This window comes from Odocoileus virginianus, chromosome 2, assembly GCF_023699985.2.
Source record: "Odocoileus virginianus isolate 20LAN1187 ecotype Illinois chromosome 2, Ovbor_1.2, whole genome shotgun sequence".
Taxonomy (NCBI): domain Eukaryota; kingdom Metazoa; phylum Chordata; class Mammalia; order Artiodactyla; family Cervidae; genus Odocoileus; species Odocoileus virginianus.
In genome coordinates, this window is record NC_069675.1 from 101,694,213 (window position 1) to 101,706,474 (window position 12,262).

The following is a 12,262-nucleotide window of genomic DNA, read 5'->3' on the forward strand; positions in this document are numbered from 1 at the left end:
TGAAGGACGTGAGGGAGGCCCTTGTGCCCCACGCCGGCACGCTGTGTAGACCGGCCCCCTGTCTGACTTGAGTCCACTCTTGGAGGTGCTGCCTGGGGCCTGGTTTTCTCTGTGGGTGTCTTTGTGTTCAGGAGAGGAAGGTGGGCCAGGCAGGGGTGGGTCTTAGTGCAGAGGGGGTGCATGTGGGTGTTTGCTACCCTGGAAGGGGGGCACCTGGCTGTGGCCTGGGCGTGGAGGCGGGGCGGCGAGCAGAGGCTGGGGTGGGGCAGACGCAGTTGTCCGCAGGTACCTTGGTCACAGGTGGCCATGCAGGCGTGTGCGGGTACTGTAGACGTGGGCACAAGTCCTCTCCCCATGTGGGGGACTGGCCTTGGCCCCGGCCCTGGCGGGGGCGCTGCCTGGAAGTCCACCCTAGCGTCTCTACCTCGGTGGGTTTGCTTGGTCAGCGGATAGAGCCCTATCCAGATGTAGAGTCTTCACTCAAGTTTAGCAGTTCTTAGCTTTATTTTTTAGATATTTCGAAAGGAGCCCTGTGCAGGGCCCCCAGGCAGGCAGGGAACGTTTGGAGGAGCCAGAGGGCGGAGTATGCTCGGGTCCGGCTTCAAGGAGCCTTGGCGTTGGAGCTGGGTCCCCGGGCCACCCCCAGGCAGACCTGTCAGCCTCTCCCAGATGTTGATGCCAGGAGATGAGGACGCCTTTTTTAAAACACTCTGTTAAAATTCACATAACAGCATTTACCATCGTAGTCATGTTTAAGTGCCCAGCCATCAACCTGTCATACCAGAACTTGCTCATCTCCCCAAACTGACCCTCTGTCCCTGCTAGACTCACTTGCCTCCCCTCCCCTCCTCCAGCTCTGTCTGTGCCCCCCCCTCCCCCCTGACACACCTCTGTATCTACTGTCTGTCTCAAATTGACAGAATCAGTGCCTGGTCCTTCATAGAAGCAAGTTCAAGTTCAGCCGCTCATTTGTCTTTGCGACCCCATGGACTGCAGCATGCCAGGCTTCCATGTCCATCACCAACTCCTGAAGCTTGCTCAAACTCATGTCCATAGAATCGGTGATGCCATCCAATCATCTCATCCTATGTTGTCCCCTTCTCCTCCCTCCTTCAGTCTTTCCCAGCATCAGTGTCTTTTCCAGTGAGTCAGTTCTTGTCATCAGGTGGCCAAAGTATTAGAGTTTCAGCTTCAGCATCAGTCCTTCCGATGAATATTCAGGACTGGTCTCCTTTAGGGTGGACTGGTTGGATCTCCTTGCAGTCCAAAGCACTCTCAAGAGTCTTCTGCAACACCACAGTTCAAAAGCATCAGTTCTTTGGCACTCAGCTTTCTTTATAGGCCAACTCTCACATCCAGGCATGACTACTGGAAAAATCATAGCTTTGGCTAGATGGACCTTTGTTGGCAAAGTAATGTCTCTGCTTTTTAATATGCTGTCTAGGTTGGTCATAGCTTTTCTTCCAGGAGCAAGTGTCTTTTAATTTCATGGCTGCAGTCACCATCTGCAGGGATTTTGGAGTCCAAGAAAAGTCACTGTTTGTATTGTTTCCCCATCTGTTTGCCAGGAAGCTGTGGGACAAAGATCCTTCATACAAGGATATGTCCTTTTGTGTCTGGCTTATTCCACTCCGTATAGGGTCCTCAAGAGTCGTCTGCACTGTCTCAGAACATCCCTCCTTTTCAAGGCTGAGTGATATTCCACTGCATGAGTGTCCATGTACACACCACACACATAGTTGGTTTATCCACTCCCCATCGTCGGGCACTTGGGCTGCCTCCTCCCTCATCTGCTGTGAACCCAGTTGTACAAAGAGCTCTTCTGGTCTCTGCTCTCGGTTCCTGAGAGTGCACCCAGAAGTGGGATTGCAGGATCCTCCGCCAGCTCTGTTCAGTCTGTGAGGAGCCTTCATGCTGTCGTCCGTGGCGTCAGCGTGTTCTGCCTCCTCCCACGGTGCCCGGCGGTCCCAGGGTCCCCACGTCCTCGCCAGCATGTGGTGGTCTCTGTCGGTTTGATAGCAGCCATCCCAGGAGTGCGCGGTGGTCCCACTGCAGTTTTGAGTTGTGTCTTCCTGATGACCAGTGAGGTTGAGCATCGTTTCATATGCTTTTTGGCCCTGTGTGTGTCTTCTTCAGAGAAATCTGTATTCACATGCTTTGCCCACTTTTCATTCGCGTTCTTTGTTGGGATATAGAGTTGTTATATATTCTAGATGCGAATCCTCTATCAGATATATGCTTTGCAAATGTTTTCTCCCATTCCGTAGGTTGTCTTCTCATTCTGTTGTCTTTTGATGCACAGAAATTAAAAAAGTTTTAGTTGAAGTATAATTGACTTAACAATATTATATTAGTTTCAGTTATACAGCATAGTGATTAAATATTTTTATATATTACAAAATGATCACCAGGGTAAGTCTAGGTTACAGTCAGTTACCATGCAGAGTTATTATATAATATTGTTGACTGTATTCTGCATGCTGTAGTTACGCCTCTGTGATTTACCTATTATATAATTGGAGGTTTGTACCTCATAATCCCCTTCACCTATTTTGTCTGTCCTCCCCCATCTTTCCCCTCTGTATCTGTGAGTCTGTTTCTGTTTTGTTACGTTTTTCATTTTTTTCGTTTTTTAGATTCTACATATAAGTGAAATTATGATATTTGTCTTTTCCCCTTATTTCATTTAGTGTAGTGCCTCTGTATCCAGAGGTATTGTCGGTATTGTCACCGACAGCAAGGTTTTTATCTTCTTTATGGCCAAGTAATGTTCCATTGTGTGTGTGTTTAAACACCATGACTTCTCGTCCGTTTGCCTGTTGATGGCGTCTGGGTTGCTTGCATGTCTTGGCTGTCGTAAACAGTGCTGCAGTGAGCATAGGGATGCATTTATCTTTGTGAACTGTTATTTTTGGGTTTTTTGGCTAAATACCCAGGAGTGGAATTTCTGGGTCATATGGCAGTCCTGTTTCTAATCTTTTGAGGCATCCCCGTAGTGTCTGCGCCAGTTGGCGCGCCGTCCGTGGGCACTGGGCTCCGCTTTCTACACGTGCTCTCCAGCGTTTATTGTTTGCCGTCTTTCGATAATGGCCATTCTGACAGACATGAGGGGCTATCTCATTGTAGTTTTGACCTATGAGAAATTTTTAATTTTAATAAAGTCTAATTTATCTTTTTTTTCTTCTGTTGCCTGTGCTCTTGTAATATCCAAGGATTTATCACCAAGTCCAACGTTGTGAAGCTTCTGCCTTGGTTTTTCCTACAAGTTTCCTAGTTGAGGCCCTTGATGCGTTCTGAGTCCATCTGTGTCAGTGGCGTAAGCGAGGGTGCTCCTGCGTCCACCCTTTTGCGGCCATCTGTCCAGTCTCCCAGCCTTGTATGTCGAGGGCGTGCAGCTGCTGTGTTTGCAGGAGCGTGCGGCTCAGCCAGGTCGGGCTGAGGTCGGGCTGTGCGAAGGCTGTTGGTGACTCTCGGGGAGCGTGCGGTGTGGGCGCCGGTCGGGGCCACTGTTGACCTTGCCTGGGAAGGCTGAGGCCAGGACACCGAGGAAGTGGGTAGAACTCAGCCAAAGAATGTTAAACATGTGGCCTGGTGATGCTGTGGCGTGAAACCCCCTGGGGTGTGACCCGCGTGGAGGGCACTGCCTCAGAGCTTCCTGGGTGTGTCCCGCGACTCATACACATCACCTGAGCCACAGGCGGGTGCGTCTCCCTGCCGCTTCCCTGGAGACGCAGAGCCTGCTCTCCCCTGCGCCGCCACTGCGCTCCCCCGCGGCTTGGCCCGTCCTCTTGGGGACTGGGGGCGGCAGCTGGTCCCGAGCCGCCGGCCCGCGCACCACTGCCGCCCGTGTGTCTGTCGGTTGTGCGTCTGTTGGTTTTGCCGGTGCCGCCTGTGTGTCATTGTTGGCTGTCTCTGTTTTGAAGCACGCGGCAAGTAAGGACCCCAGGGAAGGCCGGGACGCCCGCGACCATGAGGAGCCGAGAGAGGAGCTGAGCAGGGGCGCCTCGGAGTTTGCACGCCAGCAGCTTTCACCCCCCTTCCCGTCCCTTCACCAGTCGCTACCTCAGAACCAATGCTACGTGGCCACCGCGAAGGCCCAGACAGGTAAGGGGGGCTCGCTGCGCTCGCCCGGCCCGCGTCACCGCCTCTGCTGGCCTCCAGCTCCCAGACGATGGTCGCCGTCAGGCTGACGGGCTGTGGCTGTGGTTTGGTGGGGTGCGTGCTCTAGGTCTGGGGCAGCGGTCAGTTCAGGGGCCGAGTGCCGGGGCCCGGCACGTGGGACGGCCCCTCCTGCGTCGGAGGGGGGCACGCCAGGTCCCTGGTGGGCCTTTCTGGAGGGGCGGCTCCTGGGGGGCTGCGGGGGGAGAGCTGTGGAGCTTGCTCCCTCTGGAGACTGGACTTCTTGGGGCAGACGGGCTCTCCGCCAGGCCCTAGGCTCGTGGGCGAGGGGCGACTCGGACTGTGAGAGGCCTGCGGCGCGGGTGGGGGTGTCCTCTTGTTGCTTGTCAGTGGTTTGATTTCAGACCCGAGTCTCTGGAGGACTCCCCGTTTCACCACGGGCACAGTCACCCCGCGAGGGGCACTCGCCTCTGACGTCATGGCGGTGGCAGACCTGGGCCCCTTGGTGTGTGCTTGCCACGCGGGGCGCCCTCTTACACAGTTGCCTGGGAGGTGCTTCTGGCCAGGCGTTTCCTGCCGTCCCCTGGAGCTCCCCATGGGGTCTCAGTTGTCTGCTGGGCTGCCCCCGAGGCTCATGTCCTCGCTGCGTCCCCCAGGGGGTGGGGACCCCCGGGTCACCGTCCTGCGAGTCTCGGGAGGTGGGACCTAACGGGCTGCGTGATCTGCTTCTCCCTCCTGGCGACGTGGGCGTCTGGGGACATCCGCCGGGACTGACCTCCCGGCATGGCTTCCCCCTCCCCGTCCCTTCCCGCCTTCCCGTGGAGCTTCTGCTGCAGTGAAGGGCTTCCCTCTCCAGCTGTGCCTCTGTCTCAGCTTGTGGGCCCTCCTGTCCGTCTCCCGTCCATCACTGTCATGTCTGCGTTGTCCTGGGTCTGCCTTTCAGGCTGGCTCCTGAGTCCTCCGACGTGACCCCCTCGCTTGTGAGGACTTCCTGCCTCTCCCGGTGGACCCGGCCCGTGTTGTGCTTCCTGGTCCTGGGCCTAGCCTTGTCTCCAGGGAGCTCACGTTCTGTTTGTTGAAACGCAGTGGTTGTTTAGAACACAGGGTCAGTCTGTCTTCCCACCACACCTGGTGTTATTGTTAAATAGTAATAGAGTCTCAGCCAGCTAGAGTGGCAGCTCTCTGTGAAACAGCACCCGTGTGTGTGGGGCTTGGTGACAGTGTGAGGAGCTGGTGCTTCTGTTGGAAAGTTAAGATCGGGGACTTCCTTATGGTCCAGTGGTTAGGATTTGATGCTTTCGCTGCTGAGGGCGCAGGTTCATTCCCTGGTCAGGGAACTGAGATCCTGCAGGCCATGTGGTGCTGAGGGGGAGGGGGAGAGGGGTAGGGGCAGGAAGAGTTCTGATTGTTTCCGTTTGAGCTCTGTCATTTCCTCATCCGTTCAGGACAAGTTCTCTAAGCAGAAACACTTAGACTGTAGTAGTTTCCCATGGGAATCCTTCCTGTCTTCTCTGCAGGCTGAAGACAGGGCCCCACAGGCTCAGGATTGCGAAGTGGCCTGGTGCCCAGACCCTCCCGCAGCCTGCTGGCCCTGCTCCTCGGGGGGACACAGGTCTTCCCTGCTCTGCCCATGGCCTTTCTGCGTGTGGCCGTGGCTGATTGTGACAGCACCCATGTGGCCTGGGAGTGGGCGGCCTCTGTCCACCTGGTCCTTCAAACCCGCCTCCCTTCCTTCTTCTGTGCTGCCTCCTGTCCGTGTTAGACTTGCCTCGGGACACTCACAATTTCAGGTCATCCCATCTTGTTCCCACTTTAAGTCACAGCGGTGAGAACCCCAGTGGGCCTGTGTGCGCCATTCAGCCTCATCGCAGGCTGGCAAACTCCAGATTCGCACGAAGCACACAAGCCTCCTGCCTCCCAAGATCGCTGGGAGGCCTGCTGGGGTCTCGCCTGCGCCCCGTCCCGTGCGTGGATGGCGTCGTATCTCCCGTGCTCCCCTGCAGGCCCACGTGCTGATGGTTCTCGTGTCCTGGCGCCCATGCGCACAGCCATCTGTTTCTCCAGTGTCTCCTTGCCGTGTTTTGTGGAGCTTAAACATAAGGCGTTTCTCTCAGTCCTTTAGAGGAGCTCCTCCATGTTAAAGCAGTGGTTTTCAGATTTTTTTAGAAAACAATTCTTGAAACTTCTTACAAAAAGAAAACATCATAGGAACCCTCACTCCAAAGCAGTGAGCCTGGGGCTGCCTCGCCCAGAACAGCATCAGTGGCCACAAGCCCTCCCAGCCCCTGCTTGGTCCCGTGACCGCTGCTCTTGCCTGGAAGCCCTGCTCCCACATCGCCCTCCTTGCCTCATGTGCAGGGACAGGGCACTGAGCTGTTGTGGAGTTCTGACTAAGGATGGAGGGTCCTGGTGACCACGACTTGTCGGGCACGGCCGGCTTGTGTGTGGCCTCTGCACAGCGTGGTGTTTCCTTGCGAACAGATTGCATGGTCCATGGTGGGTTTTCTGCTTTCTCTGTGCAACTTACGACACTGTTGTGGGTGCTGATGGTATTTTGGTGATCAGCCTGCCTTTAAAAACGTTTGAATGGCATTTCTTTTCTTCTCTTGTCCCCTTTTGACTTTTTTTTTCTTTTTAGCTTGCTTGCCTTTTGTTTTAGCAGCTGCAGTATCTCGGAAGAAAAAGCGAAGAATGGGAACCTATAGCCTGGTTCCTAAGAAAAAGACCAAAGTGTTAAAGCAGAGGACGGTGATTGAAATGTTTAAGAGCATAACTCATTCCACGGGGGGCTCCAAGGTAAGGGGTGTGCCAGGCTGTGGGGGCCCTCTGCCTCTCTGCTCTGCTCCAGGGCAGCCCCGCCATGCCCACTGGGAGGAGTCAGGGGGTCCCGACGCTGCATCTGCACTGTTCCAGGGTGAGAAGGATCTGAGTGATGGCTCCCTCCATGTGAATGGTGAGAGCCTGGACCTGGACTCGGAGGAGGACGACTCGGAGGAGCTGGACGAGGATGAGGACCAGGGCGGCCCGCCAGCTGCTGCGTTCCCCGCTGAGGATGGCAGGGCCTCCAAGGATGGCATGCTGGCACCTGACCGTAGCCAGAAGGTGGGTGGCACATACACCCCACCTCAGTCCTGGGTGAGGGGCTAGAGGACATCTGCACTCGGGCCTTAACAAAGCCCTGCTTGCTTGTGGCTGCAATTTTTGGGTTTCGTCTCTGTTGGGTCTTTGGACAGTCTGTTTTCATCAGAGCAGTGCTTGTCTTTCTGGGCAGTACACCCTGGAGTAAATGTCTTGTCTGTAGGCTCTGAAGTAACAGGAACAGTGTCATAAAGAACTACTCTGCCAGCCACGCTGACCCAGTGCCTGTACAGCCTGCCCATGGCCCTGGCTTGGTGTCCTGGGCACCTGCCCAGGGTGCGGTCTTCCTGCAGGCGAGGGCCCCGTCCTCCTGGTGGGCGAGTGCCCAGCTGTGACAGGCCTGCGGGGCGGCGCCGTGTGCGGGCGTGCTTGCTGAGCTCAGGTGTGCAGTGTGGTGGTCCCCGCGGTGCACCGCCCGGGGCAGTGTGGGAGTCCCCACAGGGGCCCCGGGAGCAGGCCTGGGCAGAGCGGCTCTTGGCGTTCGGGCCTTCTAGTCGGGATAGATGAGCTGGAGGAGGAGCAGCAGCCGTGGCTGAGAGTCGGGCAGGTGCAGAGCCGTGGTTTTCCCGTCAGCGCCGTATGTCAGAGCCATCTGACATACCCTGAGGAAACCCTGGGCGGTCTTTGTGTAAGACAGACGCCATATCTGACGAGTTACTCTGGACTAAGGGTGGGCAGAGACGATGTGGTGATTTTCTTGCAACAGTGACTTTTTGGAAGTGTGTGATTTTGTTGATTAGCCTTTTGCACTTGGCAGTAGTGCTGTGGGTATAGATTTTGATGTGTGTGAAGGATTTTCTTTCAGCCTCTGGAGTTCAGGAGTGTCTTGTTGTTCAGTCACTCAGTCATATCCAATTCTTTGCGACCCCATGGACTGCTGCAAGCCAGGCTCCTCTATCCTCCACTATCTCCCAGAGTTTGTTCAAATTCATGTCTGTGGAGTCGATGGTGACACCCAACCGTCTCATCCTCTATCGCCCACTCCTCGTGTTGCCCTCGGTCTTTCCCAGCGTCAGGGTCTTTTCTAGTGTGTTGGCTCTTTGATTCAGGTGGCCAAAGTATTGGAGCTTTAGCTTCAGCATCAGTCGTTCCAGTGAATATTTGGGATTTATTTCCTTTAGGACTGACTGATCTCCTTGCAGTTCAAGGGACTCTCAAGTCTTCTCCAGCACCACGGTTCGAAAGCATCAATTCTTCAGCACCCAGCCTTCTTTATGGTCCAATGCTCACATCCATACATGACTACTGGAAAAACCATACCTTTGACTTTATGGACCTTTATCAGCAAAGTGATATCTCTGCTTTTTAATACCCAGTCTAGGTTTGTCATAGCTTTTCTTCCAAAGAGTAAGCGTCTTTTAATTTCATGACTGCATTCACCATCCATAGTGATTTGGGAGCTCAAGAAAATAAAGTCTGTCACTGTTTCCACTTTTTCCCCATCTGTTTGCTGTGAAGTGATGGGATTAGATGCCATGATCTTAGTTTTAAGCCAGCCTTTTTAGTCTCCTCTTTTGCCCTCTTCAAGAGGCTCTTTAGATCCTCTTTGCATTCTGCCATTTGAGTGGTATCATCTGCATATCTGAGGTTGATATTTCTCCCGGCAGTCTTGATTCTAGCTTGTGAGTCATCTAGCCAAGCATGATGTACTCTGCACATAACTTAAATAAACAAGATGACAATACACAGCCTTGATGTACTCCTTTCCCAATTTTGAACCAGTCCATTGTCTCATGTCCAGTTCTAACTGTTGCCTCTTGACATGCTACAGGTTTCTTAGGAGGCAGGTAAGGTGGTCTGGTATTCCCATTTCTTGAAGAATTTTCCAGTTTGTTGTGATCCACAAAGTCCAAGGCCTTAGTGTAGTCAGTGAAGCAGAAGGAGATGTTCCCTTGTCTTTTTCTAGTATTGCTTAAATTTCAAAGTCCTTGTAGCCACTTATGCCAGTTCTACTTGTCTAGGAGGTTTGGGGGCAAGATTTTAAATATTGTCACAGCCCCTGAGGTGTAATTATTCAAAAATAAATTGGTAGAAAATGCTAACACTAGAGATTTAAAGGAAATTTTAAAATCATTTAAGATATCATTTATTATTTTTCCCATCTCCTGTAGAAGCATAGGAGGAAGCAGTTTCCTAGCCCGTGTGTGTGTGTGTGTGAGAGAGAGAGAGAGAGAGAGAGAAATAAAGTCGCTCAGTTGTATCTGACTGTTTGTGACCGTAGGGGCATAGTCCATGGAATTCTGCAGGCCAGAATACTGGAGTGGGTAGCCGTTCCCTTCTGCAGGGGATCTTCCCGACCCAAGGATTGAACCCAGGTCTCCCACATTGCAGGTGGATTCTTTATGGGCTGAGCCACAAGGGAAGCCCCTAGAATGGTATTTGGAAGGTGTGCTCTCAGACCTTTGCTCACCGCTGCCTGCAGTGGGATCAGACCCGGGTGCCCAGGTTCCTCCTCGTGCACTGTGTACCGCTCTGTGCCCCGCAGCAGGTGTTGTCTGCCCCTTGCTCCCCGCTCCCTGAGCCATTTCCTGTCGTCACAGGGGACACTTGGGGCGCGACCTGCCCCCTGCGGTGGGACGTGGGCATCACCAGGTCACAGGCTGCAGCGCGTGGGGAAGGGCGGGTTTGTGTCTGTGTATCCCTGCCCCTGTTTTGTTCCAGGCGGGCCAGGAGCCCCTCACGGGCACTGGCCGTCAGGATTTGTTCCGCGACCCCCTCTCTGCTGCCCTGCGGCCTGGGCAGCACGGGGTGAGTGCACTGCTGACTGGTGGCTCGGGTCTCTGCTGTTGGCCCTGGCTGTGACGCCAGAGCTGAGGGATGCCAAGCTGCTTCTGTGTGATTTCTGGGCTCTGGACTCTAGTTATGACACACAGGCCTTTCTCCTTGGCGATTTTGAATAAATTGATGTAAGCTATCTTTTGTTTTTTCATAGGCCTAGTATTCTTGTGTAATTGTGTGATTCATGTAGAACTTGTGATGAGACGTGAGGTAGAGCTAAGTGTGTTGCACACGTGGAGAGGAGTCAGGTCTCAGTGAAGCTGGCTCAGCGGACCGTGTGGCCGGCAGGGTCCACGGACGGGTGTCGCTTCCCTGGTGACGAGACCACCTGTGTCACATGCACGTGGCACTTGAATTCGAGTCTCTCTGGATTCTCAGTGTTGATGGAAGTTCTCCTCCTCCAGAAAGAATCTAGATACTGAATAACACTGGGTAGATGTTAATACAAACGGGAAAAAATCAAATGAGTATCAAGCTAACAAAAGAATCAGGAAGACAAATAAAAGCAGAATGAAGAAGAAAATGTGGAAAATGAAGTAAGACGGTGGGAGCAGGTCTGCACAGGTCAGTGATGGTAACAGACTTTGGTGGGTTTATGCTCGGCCGTTCAGAGATGGGAGACGAGAGGCACATGGCCGGGCCTGAGATGGAACATGTGTGAACGCCGAGCTCAGTGTCCGTCTGCCAGTCACAGCCTCGCCTCAGAGGGACGGGGTGGGGGCTCTTCTCAGGACCTGCTGGGGTCCTGGGGCAGGAGGAAGCTGGGGGCTGTGTCCTGGGGTCCGGCTTGCTGCCACGTGGATGGGCTGGGGTGCAGGCCAGCCTGCAGGGCGGGTCCGCTTCGGCCCAGCAAGAGGCACCCCTGATTCTGAGTGGAGCTGGTTACTCAGTTGTGACTGTGGGATTTACTTGTGGTGTTAGTTCGTTTTTACTGTGTGTGACGGTGTCTGAAGGTGGCCTGGGGTCCCTGAGCCCCTCCGGGGCTGTCACGGCTCTGGGGCCGAGCAGGGTCCCCGAGCCCCTCCGGGGCCGTCACGGCTCTGGGGCCGAGCGGGGTCCCCGAGCCCCTCCGGGGCCGTCACGGCTCTGGGGCTTACCTGTACCTGGGGCTCGCTTGGCTTTCTCATTGTCTGCAGAAGTCTTGCTGTGCGTGTGTTCCCAGCCGGCTGTCCCCAAGCCCTTGGCTGTTCTGAGGAGTCTCTGGGGGAGGAGGGATGCTGGGGGCCTTGTGGGGCTGCCCCCTCCAGCCCGGCAGTCACTGTGCTCTGCACCTGCTGGGGGGCCGCACGCCCCACGTGTGCCTCAGATTGAGCGCATCCACGCTGCAGTTCTGACTCGCGTTTCCTGGCCTCCGAGAAGGTCGGGGGCGTCCTGGAGCGTTTGCCACGTGGACGCCTTCTCTTGTGAGATGCCTGCTGGGAAGTCAGCTGTTCATCTCTGTGGTTGTCGGTCTTCTTAAAGGAGCGATCTGTAGGCAAGGAGCCCCTGTGCGTGCGGCCAGCACGCCGCCCCTGCTCCTCACTGGCGACTGGTGCTTGGCACCCTGGTCTCAGCACTGGGTGGGCCGGGCGGGAGGGTGCGGCTGGCCCCGGCTCTCTGGCCTGCTGGCTGGGTCCCTGCCCTGTGTGGCCTGCCGCGGTCCCCTGGGCGCCCATCTGTCTGCGTCCCTCACGGCGCTTCTCCAGGCCTCAGCTGGCTGCCATGTGCGTTCTTGTCCGCTGACCCCTACTCCTCCCTTGACAGTCATGTGGCAGGAGTTTCAGAAGTTGTTAATCTGCCCATTTTAGTGGGTAGTTCCATTGCTCACTGTTTTTAAAATAACTATCCAGTGAAATTTAAAGATACTTAAATAAAGCGAACTAAAGATACCAGGAAAAAGTTGTGTGTGTTGGTGGAAGTTTTAAACCATCACGAACATGAGTGAAGAGAAGACGCACAGAGCCACTGTCAGGGCCCCCTGGTGGCTCAGTGATGAAAGAACCTGCCTGCTGATGCAGGAGACCCCAGTGTGACCCCTGGGTTGGGGTCTGGAGAAGAGAAGGGCTGCCCACTCCAGGACTCTTGCCTGGGAAACCCCATGGCTAGAGGAGCCTGGGGGGCTACAGCCCGTGGGGTTGCGGAGGTAACCACGACTTCGTGACTGAGCTGCAGCAGCAGCCCCCATCTTCCCTCACACGACTGTGCTGCGTTGGTCATTCTTGTTGCAGAGCTGTGAGGTGAAAGCCAG

At 54.8% G+C, this 12,262-nt stretch overlaps 1 protein-coding gene across 7 annotated transcripts in view; it reads left to right on the top strand.

Moving 5' to 3' along the window:
• EHMT1 (euchromatic histone lysine methyltransferase 1) overlaps positions 1-12,262 on the top strand; it is a 111,445-nt gene that overhangs the window by 51,954 nt on the left and 47,229 nt on the right. For 5 of the 7 annotated variants that reach the window (XM_070456755.1, XM_020888447.2, XM_070456738.1 and 2 more), the window contains exons 4-6: positions 3,924-4,104; positions 6,758-6,915; positions 7,033-7,221. In XM_070456755.1, coding sequence (XP_070312856.1) covers positions 3,924-4,104; positions 6,758-6,915; positions 7,033-7,221 — 528 coding nt within the window. The remainder of the gene's footprint in view (positions 1-3,923; positions 4,105-6,757; positions 6,916-7,032; positions 7,222-12,262) is intronic. The other 2 variants (XM_020888443.2, XM_020888444.2) reach the window with 2 other exon arrangements.